We start from the raw sequence: 22392 nt of genomic DNA, 5'->3' as shown, positions 1-22392 counted from the left end.
CACGCCAAGGAGAGTCCAATCCGGACACGGGTACAGTCTTCGGCCTTCATGTCTTCACAGCCCATCAGTCCGGCCCATGGATAACAGGCCGGACGCCCGAGGACCCCTTAGTCTAGGACTCCCTCACCCGCCGCATCTCCGACTTCCCCGACCTCCCTCTGCCATGGCAGCCGCAGAGAAAATACCTCGGCCTTCGCTAGCGGCCATGGGACGTGGCTGGCGGAGATGACGGACTGCGAGACCCAGTCCAAAAAGAGGCTCGGGTCCTTCCACACAGGGGAGCTCACCACGCTCGAATACGATCGGTGACAGGTCTGGTTCCACGGTGCAGCGGCACGCCTAAACTTCCCGTGGGGGGCGGCGCCCGTCGACCTCGTCCCGCGGCTGCCCGGAGTGGTGAATGCGGCCATGGCTTGCGAGGACAAGGAGGCGAGGGAGCGCCTCGAGGCGGAGGCCGCCGCCGAGAAGTACATGGCGGGCCTCCGCCGCTAGTACCCTGAGCTTGTGGAGGCGGAGCGGACGATCTTCTCGGAGTGCGCGGTCGAAGGGGAGGTCATCTTCCTCTCCGACGAGGAGGAGCCCGACAATGATGGCGACAAGCACGACGGCGGTAAGGACGAGGAGTAGTTCAGTGTTGAAGAGTGGTGGCGCATCTTCCGTGACTCTAAGGACAACTACAGGGGCCCGAACCCAAAGGACGGTGGAATGTCAAGGCATGATTGGCTCTCCCTCTACAAGGGTGATGACGACGACGATGAAGAGTAGTTAGTTTTAAGTTTAAGTTTATGTTTAAATTGGTTTTTTAATTTCGGTTGTCAAGACAATGTGTCGTTGTTTAAATCGAAACTAGGTTGAACTTTGCAAATTTGATTTTTACTCCATTAAATTTAGGAGTTCGGCTAGGTCCGACCAAAAATTAGTGGAGTAAAAATTCTCCACTAACTTTTGCTCGGCCGGATCCTCCTCTGTTTTGTAGGGGATCTGTTAGAGTTGCCCTAACATGTAAACATCAAGGTTGAGGCCTCTTTACCCCTTCCTCTTCTTTAATATATAGTACGCACACTCGTGCTTATTCAAGAGAAAAAAACAATTTAAACTTATTTCATTTACTACTATTACTATATGACATAAACAAATGAGTCCTATTCTAATCCCGAGTTCAAATGCACCCTCATGAATAGTAAAACCGAAAAAAAACAGTAAAAAAATCAAGAAAATTCTGAAATTGTGTTGTGCTAAACTTTGACAAAGGTTTTGTGTGTCTGCAAAATTTCAGTTCCAAATGACATTCATGGAAGTTGTGGCAAAAAACCAAATCAGTACTCCAAAATATTTTCAAAACTAGCATTTTTGTAGCATCGATTTCGTTTTTTTGTCACGACTTCCATAAATGTCATTTCAGGATGAAATTTTGCAAGCATACAAAACATTTGTGAAGGTTTACCAAATTTGTTTCTCATATATTTTTAAATTTTATTACTATTTTCTATTTTTTACTGTTCATCAGGGGAGGTCATCTTCCTCTCCGACAAGCATCCCCTCCACCGCTGCACTATACTCAAGCAACCTAGGCCTTGCGCATCGCTCGGTGGACACGGAATACTCAATGCTATGTTTGTTCAGTTGCCGGACTCGATGTTCAAGGAACATCTTGCACCCCCATCTTTGTCGACAGCTTTGGTTAAGATTTCTGATGGTTCTTTAACTGCCGCTGTGGTGGAGGACGAGGTCGCTAAAATCGTCTCCCTACAGACTTCTTGGAAGTGGGAGGCCATTCCTCATGGGGCCGATTCTTTCTTGGTGTCTTTCCCTTCCATAGAGGTTTTGCAGCGAGTGGCAGCTTTTGAGTACAATGTCAAGTCACATGATGTGAAGATCTCTTTTAGTGAATGGAAAGTCGAGGAGGCTGGATCCCTACATCCGTTACAACCAGTTTGGGTTCATGTCACCGGCGTCCCACCCCCTCTCCGCCACTCCCTTGGTCTGTGGGCGGTTGGATCCGTTATTGGCGCAACACAGGATGTTGACTTGTTATGCTTGCGGCGTCACGGTATTGTGCGAATCCAAGTTGTTGTGCATTCTAAAGATATTTTCGCCAAGCAGGATGGGAGTAATGAAGCTTCAGTCTCCTCTGATGTTTACGTCAAGCTAAATGGGTATGAGTTCCGGTATGTGCTCAAGGAGGACCACTATGTCCCGGATGTTGACTTCGTACCTTGTATTTGGGAGCGCCATGATGAACATGATGACGGTGCTAACCGAGATGGGGATATGCCGGACAGGGATGCTACCAAGAGAGCTAAAAACACTCAAAATGATAGTGGCAATACATCGTCAGGGGCTAGATATGGCACTAATGTGGTGCCTATGCAAACTTCTACTGTTAGTACTGTGCAACACCCTGATGCAGTCCTTCCGAGTATGACACATGCAGAACACACTGATGGTCAAGATATCCAGAGGACTGTGGAGCCGGAGGGAGAGGCAGCCACGGTTGTATGTGCTGCAACCTCGCTCATGGATGCATGTGCACCGAAGAAGAATGCAGTGGCCATGGCTAGCTCCGTGCATGGCCAGCTAGCCGTGGGCACGGTGCATGAGCACGTCGCTCACATGCATGTGCCTGGGGGCGCGCCTGCACAGCATGCAACGCATGCAGCAACCCCAGTCCCGATGCTCGGGCAGCTAGCTATGGGCAAGGATACGGCGCCAGCAGTGCACGCAGCTGCTGCTACCTCGGTTTGCGTGCGAGGTTCCCCGACACCGTCTGAGTCGACTGCATCAGCATGTTCTCCGGTCGCTGTGGTTTCAATCGGTCCAGCAGCGGTTCGTGCGCATGGTACTGCCGCGACGCCCGTTGCTACCGTTCCGGTTGGACCGTCGGTGCGTCCCTCTTCACCGACATCTGGGACATTACGGACCCCAACGGCTAAGCCGACGACACCGACGGTGACTATGTCTGGAGGGATTGCTTCGCCTCTCCGACGTAGTAACCGTCATGCCACCTCCGCCGATGGTTCTTCTACGACTGATGAGCACTCTCTAGCGAAGGCGATGCGCCGCCAAGCCGTGAGAAATTTGGACCCCACGCCAGGTACCCTGTCCGCTCAATCTTTTCTTTCTTTTTCAGATACTCGCATTAATAATAGCTTAAATAATGTTGGTGTATTTATGGGAAAGAACGATAAAGAAATTAAACTGTCGGTTGGGGCACTTAAACACATGGAGATTGACCATTTAAAGGTTTCTCCGAAGTGTAATAACACCCTATCTAACCCCGAAACCGAGGAGGATGATGAAGCGGATGCCAAATATGATGGTTCGCTAGTCTCCCACTTGGTTGGTGATATTACCGAGGTTGGTTTGGATGACGCAAGATCTGGGTCCATGTTTTGTGACTTCACAGCATCTTTGCGGAAATCTAAATCACAATCCTCTAAAAAGAAACAAAAACCGCCCAAGAAGGCGAAAATTTTCACACCAATCCGAGTTTCCACATGAGAGGCATGTTTTGGAATAGCAGAGGTCTCTCAGACTTGGCTAAACATAAACACGTCAGTGATTGTGTGCGAGAACACGAATTGGATTTTGTGGCAATTTCCAAGGCTGGTAAATGTGACTTCCGCCCGCACGTCCTCGATCACCTATCTGGTGGTTTCGAATACACATGGCATAGTCTACCAGCTCGTGGAAGGTCCGGAGGAATCCTTCTTGGGATATAGACCACGGCAATGGACTTGTTGGCCTTTTCGACCGGTGAATTTCATATCAAATTTCACCTACGAAACAAGGCTGATAATTTTACATGGAGCCTGGTCGCAGTCTATGGGGCTGCCCAAGATGAGCATAAATCCGCTTTCCTTCGTGAACTGGTGAATCTGGCTAAGGATAACCCGTACCCAATGCTTATTGGAGGGGATTTCAATATCCTTAGGTACCAGGAAGAAAAGAATAATGACCGCTTCGACACTCACTGGCCTTTCCTATTCAATGTTGTGATTGATAGTTTGGACCTTCGGGAGGCTTGTATGTCGGGGCGGCGGTTCACTTGGGCTAATAACCGTTCTGTGCCAACGTACGAAAAACTCGATAGGGTACTCATGGATACCGAATGGGAGCTAAAATTTCCTATGGTAACCGTACGAGCCCTAGAGAGAATCGAGGCATTATCGGATCATGCGCCAATCATTCTTGATTCTAATTCTACGAGCCATTCTTCCCGCCACCCTTTCAAATTTGAATTGGCATGGCTGCACCGGGAAGGTTTTGTAGAAATAATCAAGAAAGTTTGGGCGAGGCCAGCCATTGGTCGTACACCGATTCAGAGATGGAATTATAAAATAAGGGCCATGAGGCAACACCTCTTTGGATGGGCGAAACACATCAATGGGTTATATAAAAAAGAAAAGCAGCGCCTTTGTACCATCATTGATGACCTCGACAAAATTGCAGAGACCCGCACCTTATCTCAACATGAGATTGAATTGAAAAATCAACCTAATGAGAAGGTTGCCCGTCTTCTGCGAGAAGAGGAGATCACATACTACCAGAGGTCCAAAGCTGACTTCATTCTATTGGGAGATAGTAATACAAGATAATTCCAATTGCTCGCCAATGGTCGACATAGGAAGAAATGTATTCATAGTCTCCAACAGGATGAGGGGCGGATCGAAGGTCAAAGAGATCTCAAAAACTATATCACCAGCTACTACAAATCTCTGTTTGGAGCGTCGGATGAAGGGAATGTCACCCTTGACGAGACCCGAATAGATGATATTCCACAAGTCACGGCAGAAGAGAATGATATCCTCACAACACCTTTCTCGGAAGAGGAGGTGAGAGCGGCGGTTTTCCAAATGGAACACAACAAAGCTCCAGGCCCTGATGGTTTCCCCGCAGAATTCTATCAGAATTTCTGGGATATCATCAAGGATGACCTTTTGGAGTTGTTCAATTGTCTTCATGCCGATCGACTTGATCTATTCAGAATAAATTTTGGCGAGATTGTTTTGTTGCCAAAGATTAAGGAGGCTGAACGGATTGAGCAGTTCAGACCCATATGTCTCCTTAATGTTAGCTTCAAGATTTTCACCAAAGTGGCTACGAATAGGTTAAACTTGATAGCTGATCGTGTTGTCCGTCCATCTCAAACGGCCTTTATGCAAGGACGAAATATACTAGATGGTGTAGTAATCCTGCATGAGACCGTCCACGAGATGCACCGAAAAAACATGAGTGGAGTGATATTCAAAATTTACTTTGAAAAGGCATATGACAAGGTCAAGTGGTCTTTCCTTCAACAGGCCCTAAGGATGAAAGGTTTCTCTGATAAATGCCGCCAGTGGATCCACAATTTTGTAACTGGAGGTAGTGTGGCCATCAAAGTCAATGATGATGTAGGCCATTACTTTCAGACAAAAAAAGGACTACGGCAGGGTGACTCCATGTCCCCAATGTTATTTAACATTGTCGCTGACATGTTGGCGATTCTGATTGAGCGCGCCAAGCAGGACGGCCAGATTGCAGGAGTAGTGCCACACCTTGTGGATGGTGGCCTCTCTATTTTACAATATGCCGATGACACAATTTTTTTCATGGAACATGATCTGGACAAGGCTCGAAACCTGAAACTCTTGCTTTCAGCGTTTGAGCAAATGTCAGGTCTTAAAATAAACTTCCATAAAAGCGAATTGTTCTTCTTTGGAGAAGCCGTTGAGGCGGCGGCTGATTATGCTGACCTATTTGGTTGCGCACATGGCCAATTCCCGATTAAATATCTGGGAATACCGATTCATTATCAACGCCTCACCATTGCGGAGTGGAAGCATGTAGAGGAGCGTCTAGAGAAACAGTTGAGTAGTTGGAAAGGCAAACTACTCTCAGTTGGAGGACGGCTGGTTTTAATTAACTCTGTCCTCACAAATATGGTTCTCTATATGCTTTCTTTCTTCCGACTCCCAAAAGGGGTCCTAAAAAGACTGGATTATTTCAGATCCAGATTCTTTTGGCAAGGAGACGGTGAAAAGAAAAAATACAGGCTGGCCAAATGGAGCGTGGTTTGTAGGCCGAAAGACCAAGGAGGGATCGGAATTCATGACTTGCAGGTCAAAAACGAGGCCCTACTCAGTAAATGGTTGTTCAAACTTCTTACTGAGGATGGTGTTTGGCAAACCATGCTGCGCAACAAGTATCTAGGTCAAAAGGCGGTGTCCCAGGCATTTTGAAAACCTGGCGATTCGCACTTTTGGGCTGGCCTAATGGTGGCAAAGAAACATCTCTTTCGTTTTGGGTCTTTCGCGATAAAGGATGGGTCAGACATTCGTTTTTGGGAAGACATCTGGCTAGGCAATGCCAGTCTCCGAGAACAATATCCAGGCTTATACAACATTGTTCGCGATAAGAATAATACTATTGCGCAAGTGCTCAGTTCATTCCCGCCGAATATTTCATTCAGGCGGGATTTGATTGGCACCCGACTTGTGTCATGGCATAATCTTTTATCCCGACTGGATTCGATTAACCCGACACAAGGCCGGGATGTGTTTCGCTGGAACCTTACTACATCAGGGTCTTTCACTGTAGACTCTAGGTATCATGCGCTCACACACTCTGAGGTACCAGTGAGTAATAACAAGAAAATTTGGAAGTCCAAGATTCCACTAAAAGTGAAAATTTTCATGTGGTATCTTCGTAGGGGGGTTGTGTTAACCAAAGACAATCTCGCACGACGCAACTGGCAAGGGAGTAAGAAGTATTGTTTTTGTACTCATGACGAGACAATCAAACACCTCCTTTTCCAATGCAAGTTTGCACGTTCTACGTGGTCAGCCATTCAAATAGCGTCAAATTTGTATCCGCCCACAACTGTTGCCAATATTTTTGGTCATTGGTTGGACGGTATTTCAAATAGGTTCAAAACGCTAATAAGGGTGGGAGCGTATGCCTTAATTTGGTTGCTTTGGCTATGTAGAAATGCTTTTGTTTTTAATGGAAGAAATGCTTCTCCTCTAGAGGTTATTTTCCGGTGTACGCAATTGCTACGTATGTGGTCTATGTTACAACGACCGGAGGACCAACCGCTGTTCAAGACGGTGTGTATGCGATTGGAGCAGGTGGCTATGGAGGTTTTTTCCCAACATGGATGGCAACATAACCTTCGGATCGATCCACCACCTCCATCGACATAGGCATAGTGTTGGTCTATAGGGCTCTACTGTTGCCGATTTGTCGGTTTTTTTCATCATTTTTGTCGGACCTTCATATTGGGCCGTGTGCATCCTAGTTATGCAGAGGCCGGGTGTTACTCATAATGCTTTGTATCCGCTTGATGCTACATTTGAGATAATAAAATTGCCCTTTATCGGAAAAAATCAGGGTGCATTTGAGCTCGGGAGCATACACACCACGTCCATACAGAAACAAAATCCATTATATAATTATTCACTTCAACACTTGCAAGTTGCAGCCAATATTGCAACAAACAACTTGCAACTTGCACAGCTCAGTGCCAAGCTTGACGCATCACTAATCCATAGATAATCCGCAATCGCAATACGCTCCAAATAACATGTCCTCATTCATCCCTGGCTGCTGGATTGGACTGTTGTCAGCCCATGATCTCACTAAACTATGCACGCACCATGCTAATGTCGGCTTCAGGTTCACTTTCACCGGCCACAACCTTTTCCTCTGGACTTTGCTTCCACCTGAATCGGTCGTATCCCATCCAAACAAGCCCGACCAAAGCTTGCTTTCCAACTCGCAAAACGGAAGATCCCAAGCAGGAGTGGGCAACGGAGTAGAGTCCCGGCGACGATCGAGGGTTAGGCATGAGCTGAAAGACGCCACGACCAGTCCGCATCCACCGTAACATCCATCCAGCTGAACTCTTTACAACTCTAGCGTGTACCGGGGGGACTCCGGCCGGAAAGCACCGGGCCGAGTATGCACGCACGCTCTGCTGCTGTGATAGCAACAGGATCGACCTGTATCCAGTGATAGCTTATCACGTTTGGCTCTACTATCGCCTCATCTTTCCGGCGTGGTAGGCGGCGACGAAGCGACGGAGACCTCTTCGGTATAGAAAGCGGGCGGCGACAAGGAAAGAAAGCTGTCACTTGACTTCTGCAAGCTGCATGCACAGACGTATCCACGTTTTCGCAACATATATTTGTGATGTGCATCCATCACACGTCCCGTCTCACTCGTGCCGGCGCAGTGCTTACCGTGGTGCCTAGCGATCGTGCGAGATTCGGTGTACGATGACGCAACGAGACCGAGCCGACTGTTGTCGATCGGGTGTAACAAGTTGGTGCATGGAAAAGTAAAACTATTGTCGGGTGTAACAAGTTGGTGCATGGAAAAGTAGATATGTGTTGGACTTGGCTTTGGACTCCACGGCCGAGACTTCTACACCCTACGTACGCCGCCGGCTGCCGATGTCGTGAGCTGTGTCGCAAATAGCTGAGCGGGGTACGTACGTGCATATACTATTGTTGGAAACACCAAACGGATGGGTACGTGTGCGGTGAATCGGCAAGCGACGCATTTTTATAGTATGGGTGTGAGTGGCGGCGTGTGGGAGTAGACCTTTGTAGTGATACGCAGCTGTACCGTCTAAGGTGCAGCGTCTAGTTTTCTAGACGAAAAAGAGGACATGCACGCACACTTTGCAGCTCCTGCTCGAGGTTCTAGTAGGTACTGCTACTGACACGATGAGGACTTGCGCTGTGAACTGTGATCGGCGGTACCGTGACGTGACGACCGAACCATGCACATGCACGCATAGTGCCATGCACATGCATGTGCATTTGTTGTACCAACTGAACTGAGTGTTCTTTGTGTGTGGGTTTATAACAAGCGTGAATGCTGCGTGTCAGTTTTTTTATCTGACGGCAATGCCACCTGTCAGGTCGATGTGGTGTGATCCTCGCCAGAAACGATATTTTGTGGTCTGAGCTGAGCTCGATCTGGTCGACAACAAGCACCGTACTTTAGACAAGGACGGCCTTGGGTGGCAGGACGGGCACACACACACCGTGCAGAAGCAGGGAAAGCATCCGATCGATCGCGTGCAGCCGTACAGTTGGTTAGGTCGCTGTGTCGTTGGGTCACATATCCACAGTGACGCGCTTTATTTCCGTGTCGTCGGATCCCATGTTTCTCCGGGAACATGTGTGCGTCCCGATCAACCGCGGAAAAAGATAAAGGATAGCACCTAAATTTCACGAGCTAGCGGCCATCCGTAAATTTAGGCTTTCTAGTTTTTTCTTCACATGACATGACTCCGGAGCCCTGAGGTCAGCAAGATCAGCTCGCAAGCAACTCATGTAGTATTGGCAAGTGACAAAACCTTGACTTAGAGAGTAAAAAAGGTTTTAAAGGGAAGAATTTGGCCTAAAGTTCCATGGTATGTGTGACCAACCCACCCAACGTTAAAACCCAGCAAACAAAAAACAGGGAGCCTTCCCACAGTCATATGACATGACATAAATCTTTCCTACTTGTAAAAATTGGCATTAATAGTTATCCGTTCACTCATCTTTAAAACCTTTATTGCATTGATAACATAAAATAGTACTCCTTTGTATTTATTTATCCCGCATATTAGTTTGTCTAAAGTCAAACTTTATATACTTTTAACAAGTTTGTAGAAAAATATATTAACATATACACCGGAAATTCAATTCGGTTCCCGGAAGCACATGCTCCCGGGCCCAAAAATAATTTTTAAAATGTCCAAAAAAATCAAGACAATTTTTTATGTGTTTCTAGTCACATCCAAATACTGCCTGCAAATTTTGAGGCAAAAAGGTTAAGCATTTTGGCCTGTGAAAAAAAATTGAACACCAAATTTTATCCCCAAGTGTCACCCTAAATTTGTTTTTTTCACCGATGAAACATTGATGCCCCATTTTGCATGAAAATTGTCAAGCATGCTCACTAACTTGAACATTCTCGCTAAAAAAAAGACACTAACACTAACATCCATAAAAAAATTCAGAAATTTTTGAAAACTTCCACTTTTTTTTGCGTTACTGTTCACACGGGAGCGTGTGCTCCCGGGAGCCAAAATGCCCCCCCCCCTATATACCTCCAATAATGGATCCATCATTGCATATATTTTCACATTATAGAAATTTGTTACTGTAAATGTTCATATTATTTTCACAAACTTGGTCAAACTTTATACAGTTTGACTTCAGTTAAAGCTAATATGTGGAGTAAATAAAAACGGAGGGAGTACATAATATAAGAAGATGATTCGTATCACAAAAATCAATGATTTCTTAGTTCATGGTATTAGCCTTAACGAGTAATAATTTGTTAAATTCGGTTAACATTTCTCCTTGTATGAGGCAATAGACATTGAAGCTACCGAAGCTAGGACGCAGACTATCTACTCCCGAGGTTAATGTTGCCTGAAGAACAGTAAAATCCCCAAAAGAATTAGTACTCCCTCCAATCCAAATTAATTGTTGCAACTTTATTACAAATTGGAGGGATTAAAAGAATTAAAAAATACTTATTTTTTGCAATGACTACCACGGATGTCATTTCATAATGAAATTGTTCAAACACTCAAACATTTATCAAAGTTTGCCACACAAAAATTCATATATTTTTTAATTTTTGTTGGATTTTACTATAAAACCGAGCTCATGAGCTCCGGAGCAGAAGAGGACTTTCACTTAAGCTAGTACTGTCTTTCGTACTCCCTCCTTTTTTACTTCACATTTTAGGGTTTCTTGACCATATTTCTAGAGACAAAAAATCAACAGTCATAATACCAATCAATATCATCTAATCCATTATGGAATGTATTTTCTTAGCTGTTATTTAACACTCCTTATGTTCCATAATTATTGACACGGTTTCAGCTCAAATTTGAACACCACGACAATGTATGGAATGGGTTGAACTAAAACCATGGCAATAATTATGGAACGGGGGAGTATTGTATATACTGGTATGTTTTAAATTTTATTGCATATATATTTTTGTAAGATTTAATTTTTTGACTTAAGATACGAAAATATTAATATAGGAAGTAAAAGGAAATGGAGGAGGTCGATTTGGTGGTCCCGACGGTCGACAAGCAAAGTTTCTGCCCCTTGGGGACAACAGGAGACAAGGGATACCGTACTTCAATTTGAACTTAGAAGTAGGAGTAGATCTTAATCCAATGGCTGAGAATTGATACAGCAAATGTCCGTGCGCTCACGGCCTCAAGCAAGTTTCGTGCGCCGCACCGTAACTTTCATGTGGCTAAGGCCGTTCCGATGGAGCCGCAGCTGGCTCACAATCACAGGATCTCCGGGAAAAGCAGTCGAGAAACCAGCTGTCACGGGCCATGCACGCTGCCACATGTGTCGGCCGGCTCCTTTCCTTCCCTCCGCAGGAGAAAACCAAAACGTACTAGTCACCAACACCGCGACTCCACCCAGTCGGTGAGCACCGCACCACTGCCGCCGCGCGCGCCCATAAATACGCGGCCACCCCGCCCCCGGCTCACCTCACAAGCACACACACCCATTCCCTAGCTTCTTCCCCATCCCCGTTTGCTCGCCCGCCGGTGAGAGCAAAGCAAGAAGCCGGCGATCTCGCCGTACTTAGTGCGGTTTTGCTCTGTAAATGTCTGGAGGCCTGCCCGGTTTCGTCTTGGTGTCGTTCGGGCTAGAGGTGGCGCTCGTTCCCGTCTTAGACGCCGTGGTCGTCTCCTTTCTGAAGCGCTCGTCGTCCCCGTCGCCGGAGAAGGAGCTGCGTTCCTGTACCGGAGGCTTCATCAACGAAGGTATATACACACACATGTGTGCATCATCGATGATTCGATGCTGTCCGTGTCCGTGTCCGTGAGCGAGTACATGTTTATGTGCGACGATGTCAGCTCTTGCATGACTGTATCGTCCTCTCCATCTGTTCATTCTTTCACCATTCTGTGATGGAATGCTTTGATTCGAGCGCTGCTGTGCATGTACCACGCGTGGGACCCTATAGGATTATGCTCACTATACCATCCCTAGACGTTGTCTTGGATGGATATATATGTTTTTTTCTTCAAAGAAAAAAGAGTACCAGTAGTATACACGCTTCTGAGAGGAGATCAGACAGTGCATGGCGATAAGCGCGCCACCGTCTCCACTTTGTCTGATCTGCTTATGCTAAACAAACTGATCATGTTAAGTGGAAATAATGTCTTCTTTCGCAAAAAAGAAGAAGAGAAAGAAATATAATTTGGCAGTGGTCGCATGGTTTCATCCGTGACATGAGCTGTACTCGCAGGTTGAACTAATCTAGCTGCCTTTTCAAGCCTCACACAAAGAAGTGTCGACGAAACTTCCTGCAGGACCGGACAAAACAAACAAGGTGCGTATCGTGTGGGGCATCACATATTCCTAGTATGATTGCACGCTGAAAATGTTGCAATATGCACGCGAACATTTCGTATAAAGTAAGTACTGATAAGCAGGACTGCATCTACACCGCAGCCAACCGATTAGACGTATGTAAAATACTGAAATACTAGAATACTAGTGTTGGTTAGGAATCTCAAGGATTTTTTTTCTATTTTTTTTCTTCTGAATTTTGTGATGGAGCAGCCGGAAGGCGAAGAAGGTTCAGAGAATTCACCGGACGATCGAGGCGATGGCTCCGAGCACCGTCGATCCCAAGTGCGTATCGCCCGTCACTGAAGATGGGTCGATGGACAGGCGAGGAAACCCAGCAGTCAAAGCGAAGACTGGGAAATGGAAATCTTCCATCCTGCTGCTAGGTAAAGCCTTGCTTTATTTGATATTGTTCTTCATATGCCACAGACACTCTGTTTTTGTCTATGAGTTAACTGGATCTAGACTCTGATCGAGATTTCTTGTGTTGTTGATGATGATGCAGTTAACTATGCGCTTGTAACGTGCGCCTTCTTCGGCGTCGGGGTGAACCTGGTGGTGTTCCTCCGGCGGGTGCTCCACCAGGACAACGCCGAGGCGGCCAACAGCATCAGCAAATGGACCGGCACCGTCTACATCTTCTCCCTCATCGGCGCCTTCATGAGCGACTCCTACTGGGGCCGCTACATCACCTGCGCCATCTTCCAAATGATCTATGTCACGGTACGCTCAGCTCAAATCGATCGTAATACAGGCTTATTTTGTTTTTGGATTGTTCTGATCTGAACTTGTGATGATCAGGGGCTTGTGATACTGTCACTGGCGTCGTGGTTCCTGCTGGTGAAGCCCACCGGGTGCGGCGACGTGGAGACGCACTGCGACCCGCCGTCGGCGGCGGGGGTGGCGCTCTTCTACCTGTCGACGTACATGATCGCGTTCGGCAACGGCGGGTACCAGCCGTCCATCGCCACGCTGGGCTCGGACCAGTTCGACGAGACGGACCCCGACGAGGCGCGCTCCAAGGTGGCCTTCTTCAGCTACTTCTACCTGGCGCTCAACGTGGGCTCCATCTTCTCCAACACCGTGCTGGTGTACTACGAGGACGCCGGGCAGTGGGTCATGGGCTTCTGGGTCTCGGCGGGCGCGGCGGCGCTGGCGCTCGTGCTCTTCCTCCTCGGCACCCCCAACTACCGCTACTTCAAGCCCACCGGCAACCCGCTCACCCGCATCGCGCAGGTGCTCGTCGCCGCGTGCCGCAAGTGGCGCGACCACGCGCCCACCCGCGGCGAGCTGCTCCACGAGCTGGACGGCAACGAGTCTTACAAGGAGTCCGGCATCCGGAAGATCATGCACAGCGACCAGCTCAGGTACCTTGACAAGGCCGCGACGGTCACCGAGGAGGACTACTGCGAGCCGGAGAGGATGAAGGACCCGTGGCGGCTCTGCACCGTGACGCAGGTGGAGGAGGTGAAGTGCATCCTCAAGATGCTGCCCATCTGGATGTGCACCATTGTCTACTCGGTGGTGTTCACGCAGATGGCGTCGCTGTTCGTGGAGCAAGGGACCACCATGGACACCAACATCGGGTCGTTCCACGTGCCGGCCGCGAGCATGTCGGTGTTCGACATCCTCAGCGTTCTGGCGTTCATCGCCATCTACCGGCGTGTGCTGGTGCCGGTCATGGCGAGGCTGTCCGGGAACCCGCAGGGTCTGACGGAGCTGCAGCGTATGGGCGTCGGGCTCGTGATCGGCATGGGGGCGATGGTGGTGGCGGGCGTCGTGGAGGTGGAGCGGCTGAAGCGGGTGGCCGCGCCGGACCAGCCGAGCTCCCTGAGCGTGCTGTGGCAGGTGCCGCAGTACGCGCTGATCGGGGCTTCGGAGGTGTTCATGTACGTCGGGCAGCTGGAGTTCTTCAACGGGCAGGCGCCCGACGGCGTCAAGAGCTTCGGCAGCTCGTTGTGCATGGCGTCCATCTCGCTCGGGAACTACGTGAGCATCATGCTGGTCAGCGTGGTGACCAGCCTCACCGCCGGCGACAAGAGGCCTGGGTGGATCCCGGGTAACCTCAACTCCGGCCACCTCGACAGGTTCTACTTCCTCCTCGCCGCGCTCTCGCTCGTCGACCTCGCCGTGTACGTGGCCTGCGCGATGTGGTACAAGGGCATCAAGCTCGACAGCAACGAGGAGAAGGGAAAGGTGCCGGTGCATGTTTAGGGCCTTTTTCGTACCTTGAGGTATCTATAAGTGGGCTTGCTATTGGTTCGGCCGACGTACTGGGCTGCCGATGCGCTTTCCCGTAGTAAAAATAATAAGTATGTCATCCTGTGTTTGCTGCATAGGCCCATGTTGCTTTCTGTCCTAGTTTCAACTCCAAGACCAAGAGTTCTCGAAATCATTAATTAAGAAAAGAAGTACTCGTTGCAAAGAAATAATCCACTTTTTCAGGTTGCGACAAATGCCGCACATGCAGCGCGCCATTTGTCGCAATCTGGGAGTTTTTCCTTTTTTCATAGATCCGTTTATTCAAAATGTTTTATCTCTTAAACCGTGCGTCCAAATCTCGAACCGTTTTCACCATTGGATTCCTCGCGTCGAGATCTTCAAAACTAGATCCCATGTTGATAGGTTTTGACGAACTTTTTTTTCACGAAAAAACCGGACGAAAAAAACCGGGCGAAAAAACCGAACCGGAAGCACGGTTTTTCCCCCTTTCCGAAATAGGCACGCCCGTGCCTCTCACGAAATCATAACCGTGCCTCTCGTAGAAGCAAAACTGTGACTCTCGTGAAAGAAAGAAAAACAGAAAACGTGTTTTTTTCCGTTTCCGAGAAGCACGGCCGTGACTCTCGTGAAAGCACAACCGTGCCTCTCGCGAAAACAAAACCGTGACTCTCGCGAAAGAAAAAAACAGAAAACGCGTATTTTTTCCCTTTCCGAGAGGCACGGCTGTGACTTTCGCGTAAGCACAACCGTGCCTCTCGCGGAAGCAAAACCGTGACTCTCACGAAAGAAAAAAAAACAGAAAACGCGTTTTGTTTTTCCCTTTCCAAGAGGCACGGCCGTGGCTCCCGCGAAAGCACAACCGTGCCTCTCGCGGAAGCAAAACCGTGACTCTCGCGAAAGAAAAAAAACAGAAAATGTGTTTTTTTCGTTTCCGAAAGGCACGGCCGTGACTCTCGATAAAGCACAACCGTGCTTCTCGCGAAAGGGGAAAAACGCGTTTTTTCTTGCAAATTTTTTTTCGCTTTTTTTTATCGAAAAGCTAAAAAAGATCGGGGGAAAACCAAAACGTCGAAAAACCCTGGAAAAAAACCGTTTAAAAAGCCAAAAACGCGTGCGAAAAAACAAAAAAACAAAATCCGAAAGGAGCGTCCAGAGCCCGACACGTGGCGAATGGCTGAAAGCGCGCCAAGTGGCGCTGATCGTTGTGAGGCTCCCGAAGGAGCGCTCGTTAACTAGTTGCTCCCAAGAGTTCTTATGCTTGAAGAAATGTATCCAAGAGTCATGGTCCATGTCATGCAAATTTCCTGACACGCACTCTCTGAATTTGATCGGTCAAAAGGAAGCAAGTTTACCGAGACTGTGACGACGATAGCAAGCAATTTGGGATGCAACAGAGTGGTGATCAGTTCGGACTTGCCGACGCTAATCAACACTACGCAAACCGGAGGTAATATCCGGTCTCCGGATGATGCTGTTGCATTACATCAAGATTGTGTTCTTTTCATGATGAGATTTGAGAATTGCCTGGTAGAGGCGAACTTGGTGGTGCATGGATCAGCTATGCTTGGTACCCAATATTGTAGTTCTTCGAGAGATTCTTCGGGAGGATTATGGTTGATGTAGAGTGATGAACTACAAGTGTTTGTTTATAGTGCTTCCTCCCATGCTATTCGATGCAGGGCAATGCCATTGGGTTGTCCCAATCTTCACAATTTGGAGGTGGCAAAGGAGAAATCACAAAGAACAAAACGAAACACAAGACAGTAACAATAATGAACAAGGTTCACATCACACATGTGCTCTCAATTCATCCAAAGTAAAGAGAAACTCCCTCCGTCTGGAATTACTCGCCGCGGAGATGGATATGTCTAAGACGTATTTTAGTTCTAGATACATCCTTTTTATCCATGTCTATGACAAGTAATTCGAGACGGAGGGAGTACATCAAGATTCACAAACAACAAAGGGAAAAGAAGCAAGTTAAGATTTTCCCCAATCTTTAAGAGAAGAGGGGTCTTGAGAGGCAGATCTTTTCCAATTCTATGGATATGGAGGTCTTGGTTAATCCCTTGGGATTCTTCTCCTATTGGAGGCTTGATAACCAAGGAGAAGGATAAATGAGGAAAGCCTTCTCAAGTTTAGTCTGATATGCTTTGTTACGGCACCGAAAACCTCCAATAGTCACGGTAGGGTGGAGAGCATGACCGGAAGTTCCAAAAGGGATCGCATAAGGGGGATTTAGCCATGTTTGGCCCTTGTAATTGAGGTAATACTCTACTCCTGCTTTAGCTTTGATTGATTGTGAGAAAATACCTTCTGTGAGGCAGTTACAATATGTGTTGATATGTTACTACCGAGATGATGACTAGATGTCAGAAGATCTCGACCCCCCTAGCCTCACCTTATAAAGGGCGGTGAGGCCTAGGGTTACACATTTCCCTAACCGTCCTAGAGTCCCAGTCCGACGAGGGGTCCTTGGCTTGCATGCCAACCACGTCTCCGCGTACCCGGAGGCCCTTAAGGACGCATATAGCAGTTGGGCCCAAGTCCGACCCATCATCTAGCTTGCCCACTGACGGGCCAACCCCGATGCTATACACAATAAGTTTGCTAACCCTAATTTGAGTCCAAGGTATGGTTTATATAGCTAAGGGACGAAGGATGGTAGGTGAAAGGGGATACACGACCTCTTGGCCAGATCTGCACGCAGGTAGGGGCCAGACAGTCCGGGAACCAAATTGGACTGTCTGGGCATAGGCCGGACGATCCAGGAACCAAGCCGTATTGTCTAGATGCTGGTGCAAGTGCGACTCTAGGCTGGCATATGCCTCGGGTGCTAGATAGTCTAGGTTCCAAGATGGGATAATGCAAGTCTTTGAGCTCTGTGCTTCCACCCCCATAAAACTTTATTTGCTAGCATATTCAGTACTAAGCATTACCCACTCTCGCTTTAAGACATAGTGTATCATTTGCTAGTACATCCAACCCTGTGGAGGACTTTCTCTTGTTCTCCTACACGTACAACCAACCATCTAGTTGTGGCCACGTCCATGGTCACCGTGTAGTTGTGTCCACGACCACAGTCACCATCTAGTTGTGGACACATCAATAACCAAGGCACCCATCGATGCCATGCGCGTCGATCCATCCACATGTAGCACCATGACCGGCGCCACCGCCACGTCTCCCAAGACAATGTCGTACAATGCGGCTTAGGAGGCCTTGGCCCACTGCAAAAATTCATCCGCGTCCATCTACGCAGCCCTCGCCTCCATCGCATTAAGCGCGGGCGCGGGCGCAGCGTAGGCACTGGCACGGAAATGAGTGCGGGCGCATCCATCTACGTGGCCTCCGCCTCCATCTGCGCAACCTCCTCCATCGCCTTCTCCATCTCTGCCCACAAGGGGGCCAGAGGATCCTCTTCCTACTCCTCCTCAACGACGCCAAAATAGAAGTCTAGGGGGTGCGCCATGGATAAGTTGTTTGTGCTGGATTGGAGATGACATGATGCGAGAGAAGGGACAACCACCATTGTATAGTCCGCCGCAGGCGAGCTCACCATTAAAGAGAGGTGGTTGGATAGGCGTTCGGAGGGGCGTTCAAAGGCTGTCGCGGCCTGATCTTGCTCCTTCAGTACACACAGACTACCACGGCGTCCGGGGGAGCGTGTGTTCAAAGGCACGTCTTTCGGTGAGAATCTGTGACATGGCCTGATCGCATGCGTGAACGCCGGCCGCATACACGCCTCCAGGCCGCCTGCAAACACGCCTCTAGGATGCCTTCACACACGCAACCGGGCCGCCGCATGAACGTAGCCTGCATAGACACCGACACATGTCCTTTTATTACTAATCTCCTGAAATAACTCATGAAGCCATCGCTCCAATAATTTTAGTGACACTAATAATCGTCCCAGATGATATACGAGCTTCGCAAGGTTTTTGACTACAAAGTATTATCACTAATCAAATACTAGCGTAGTGGTAATCTGAACTCCACATGAGGCCCATGACAAGTGTTCAAATCCCATGGATAGCACCTATTTTTTCTTTCTTTTGTTTGAAACTAAAATATGGCATGTGGTGTCTGCTTTTTAAATAGAATAATTTCAATGTAAACATGTGGTGGCTCGTTTTTTTCTACGTATATCTCCTTCACTAAACTGTTCAAGATTATTGATGACGGTAAAAAAATTGTGACACTAAAAATCGTCCCAGAAAATGCACTTGCCTGGTGACGGTAAAAAACGTCGCCTAAAACTGGTCCAGAATGTCATCGAAGTTGTCGTAGAGAGCCACACCATGGCGAAATCAGCTAGTGAAGGTGATCATCATAGAAAATGACTTTAGGCGACATTTCCTGTTTCATCATCAGGGGTTTTGTCACTGAATAGATCAGATTTTGTAGTGAGAAGGCACTCCACCAGCGACTCCTCTGTTGTGTTGCTTGCCGCCGCAGCAGCTAGCCCGCGGTGGCGGAAGAGGAGGGTCCAGCGATGGCCCCGACGTTGGCGAGGTTGAGGGTGGAGGTGGGTTAGGAGGGGCGGCGGCGTGCGACGTGGGAGGAAGAGGAGGACGAGATGAGGATAAGTGGAGGACCAGACACTGTTTTGCAGACGGGTACTGTTTTGCAGACCAAATTAATAGCTTGTCCATATGCTCGAGCGTTGCTAGCGATACAGTCACTAGCAGAGCTAGTGTGACCCACGCTGTTAATGGGTTCATACAATTTTTTTCTAGTAAATTATAGTAAACTAATTTTGAAAAATCTAAAATTTGGTACGAAAGATGTAATAATGTATATTAAGTATAAAAAAGTTTCAAAACCAACGGACAAAGGCGACCATCATCTCTCCTTAACACATGATCAGTTCCCACTCGAAAAGATGAATTCTTCGTTCGAGATGGTGCTTTTTCTAAGTATTTTATGTGATAACTTTTGTGTAACCTTTTAAAAAGATTACCACAACCTCTAGATGTCATATCATAACAGCGTACCAAGTTTCATATTTTTTAAACTTCATTTGCATTTACAAGAAATTAAAATAACAATAATCATCTACGGCTACTAGCAGAGTGTGCATACGCGCGAACGCTGCTAGTTACCTCATCACTTGCAGCGCACGCGTCGACTACACGTTGCAAGGTTTTAAGACCAACATGATCGGCCGTACACATAATGTCAGATATGAGAGTAGTCGTGTGCCCTCTTTCCCGCACGCTGCTACAGGAGGTGAAATTGGCGGCGTGCGACAAGCCCACACGTTGCCAGATATTTATGGCGCACCCTGTATCTTCATGTACCTCGCTTGCAGTGTTTTGTTTTCCTGGACTCCGCTGAAGCTCACACAATTGCAGTGTGACTTCCGCAGACGCTGCTGGTTGTTAGGCAAGTTATTTGCAGCGTCCATTTATGGTAGGACACTGGTAGTAGTAAAATCTTATAAGGGGTTTCCCTACTAGTGTATCCTTAACCTCACCTCAGGTTTCAAAGAATTTCCATGCCTGAACCCGACTGGGTGCAGGTAATACCCACGGTAAAAATACCCATATCACCCTCCTTGCCCAATTCGCATTTTATCATGTATATTTCAACATTTCAGCATATAATATATATATAACATTTTAGCATTCCAGCACGCATACTTTAGCATTTCTTCACATATATGCTGCATTTAAGCACATACATTTCAACACAAAGACATATAACATATCAACATTTTAGCCTAGGGTAAGGTGGCTATGATTTTTCCCTTTCTTAGTGAATGACACATTGGATTTATCTATTAGAATTAATTAGTATACGAGTATGCTGGTACGTAGGTATGGGTATTGCCTTCCCGTACCAGCACACGGCTTACCCGATAGGTATAATTTTTTCTCATTGATAAACCATAGGTATTTTTATTCTCAAAGCCTTATCCTAATAGGGTCTTTACCCACCGGGTTCGTGGGTAGCGGGTATCCATTGTCATGTTGAGGACCTCCATCACCGACGACAGCTCCTTTGAATCCGACACCCCCCTGACGATGACTGCTCTGCCGTCTTCACCACGTACTACTACGGCTGCCACGGAGATGACAAGGGAAGGGCAAGGCGTCGCACCGGTGAATCTTGTCCTTAAATTCGTGTATATATCTAGTAGTACTATGCAATGAATTTGCGACCCTTTTGGTTGTCAGTCGATGAACTATGCGATGATCTCTTGGTTCTCCTATGCAGTGTAGATGAATCTATGCTCTTTGTTCCTACGTGAGTTATATACATGGATTTGTGAGGTGGTAAATGAGGGAACGACTGCGGATAGCGACATGTGAGGGACGAGCCCATGCTATCTACGAACGTATAAGGCGGCCAAATTTTTGCAAGTCTGCCCTTAGCTAACTGAGTTATACGAGATATGCCCGTATTCAAGGATGCCCCCGCACAACATCGCTTTTTTTATTGGAAATTATTGCGGCCACCCAAATGTATCGTTGCTATTAAGGGCAACAAGATGGGGTTTATTCATACGTGAGTTTATCTTGTCTACATCCTGTCATCTTGCTTAAGGCATTACTCTGTTTTTCCATGAACTTAATACACTAGATGCATGCTGGATAGCGGTCGATGTGTGGAGTAATAGTGGTAGACGCAGAATCGTTTCGGTCTACTAATCTTGGACGTGGTGCCTATGTATGATCACTGCCTTGGATATCGTCATAATTATTTTCTTTTCTATGAATTGCCCAACAGGAATTTGTTTACCCACCATATGTTGTTTTCTCGAGAGAAGCCTCTAGTGAAAATTATGGCCCCCGGGTCTATATTTTATCATATATTAAAACTAAAAATACCTTGCTGCAATTTTCTTTTATTTTTTAGATCTATCTATCAAGAACTATACAATTTAATCATGCTCATAACCGTTGAGGATTGACAACCCCTCTACGCTTTGGGTTGCAAGTATTTGTTGTTTGTGTGTAGGTGTTGTTTACATAGTGTTGCTTGGTTCTCCTACTGGATTGATAACCTTGGTTTCATAACTAAGGGAAATACTTATCTCTACTATACTACATCATCCTCTCCTCTTCGAGAAAATCCCAACACAGCTCACAAGTAGCAGGAAGAATTTTTGGCGTCATTGCCGGGGAGACATCATCAACATCTATCAAGTACCTACGATAAAATGTCATCTCCTTGCATTTACTTTATTTGTCATTTGCCTCTCGTTTTCATCTCCCCCACTTCTAAAAAAGTTTTTACAAGAACATAAAAATATTTTTCGTTTGCCTTTTTACGTGTTTTCTTGTTTGCTTGTTTTGAAACTGTCATCATGGGTGATTTTGGTATGGCAGAAACGGATGATGGTAACTCCTAAAATTGGAAGTTCTACTAATCTTGAGGCTAAAACTTTTGTGTTGGGACAAGGGAATGTTATAGGGAACAATGTCATCCAAGAATTCTTTAATTGCATTGGGACTTTGGCTTGTGATGATGCCCCTATACTTAAAAGAACCAAAAGTTATGCCGATGCTATTTCCGCACTTGTTCTTAAACTTGAGAGAAGATTTATCCGCACTCATCCTACCTTACAAAGATTATTTTATGAGTTGCCAGTTATAAAAAAATCCTAGGGCTAAAAAGATAGCTACCCTTGTCCTCATGAATGAATTTGATCACATAGTGCGAGAAGCTAGAGAGATCTTTGATTTTTATGGTATGAACCGTGAAAATATGGTAATAGATGAGCTCCTTCATAATAGTGATTATTTATTAAGGCATCTTCTTTGCAATGATCGCA

General features: G+C 46.9%; 1 protein-coding gene across 1 annotated transcript; it reads left to right on the top strand.

Moving 5' to 3' along the window:
* Positions 1-11519: 11519 nt before the first annotated feature.
* On the top strand, positions 11520-14722 carry LOC123145290 (protein NRT1/ PTR FAMILY 7.3). Its single transcript, XM_044564663.1, has 5 exons — positions 11520-11794; positions 12283-12366; positions 12600-12772; positions 12892-13109; positions 13188-14722. The coding sequence occupies exons 3-5, from the start codon at positions 12646-12648 to the stop codon at positions 14598-14600; spliced, it is 1758 nt and encodes a 585-aa protein (XP_044420598.1). The 5' UTR covers positions 11520-11794; positions 12283-12366; positions 12600-12645; the 3' UTR covers positions 14601-14722.
* The last annotated feature ends 7670 nt before the right edge of the window (positions 14723-22392 follow it).

This window comes from Triticum aestivum, chromosome 6D (genome assembly GCF_018294505.1).
Source record: "Triticum aestivum cultivar Chinese Spring chromosome 6D, IWGSC CS RefSeq v2.1, whole genome shotgun sequence".
NCBI classification, from domain to species: Eukaryota; Viridiplantae; Streptophyta; class Magnoliopsida; order Poales; family Poaceae; genus Triticum; species Triticum aestivum.
Note: the sequence above shows the minus strand (reverse complement) of the source record. Positions and strands in the feature narration are given on the sequence as shown.

Bases quoted from the DNA above. Each gene is read 5' to 3' on its own strand.
- LOC123145290 (XM_044564663.1), top strand. From the start codon at position 12,646: ATGGCTCCGAGCACCGTCGATCCCAAGTGCGTATCGCCCGTCACTGAA. The intron at 12,773-12,891 runs GTAAAGCCTTGC...ATGATGATGCAG, and splicing joins ATCTTCCATCCTGCTGCTAG to TTAACTATGCGCTTGTAACG. The intron at 13,110-13,187 runs GTACGCTCAGCT...TGTGATGATCAG, and splicing joins TCCAAATGATCTATGTCACG to GGGCTTGTGATACTGTCACT.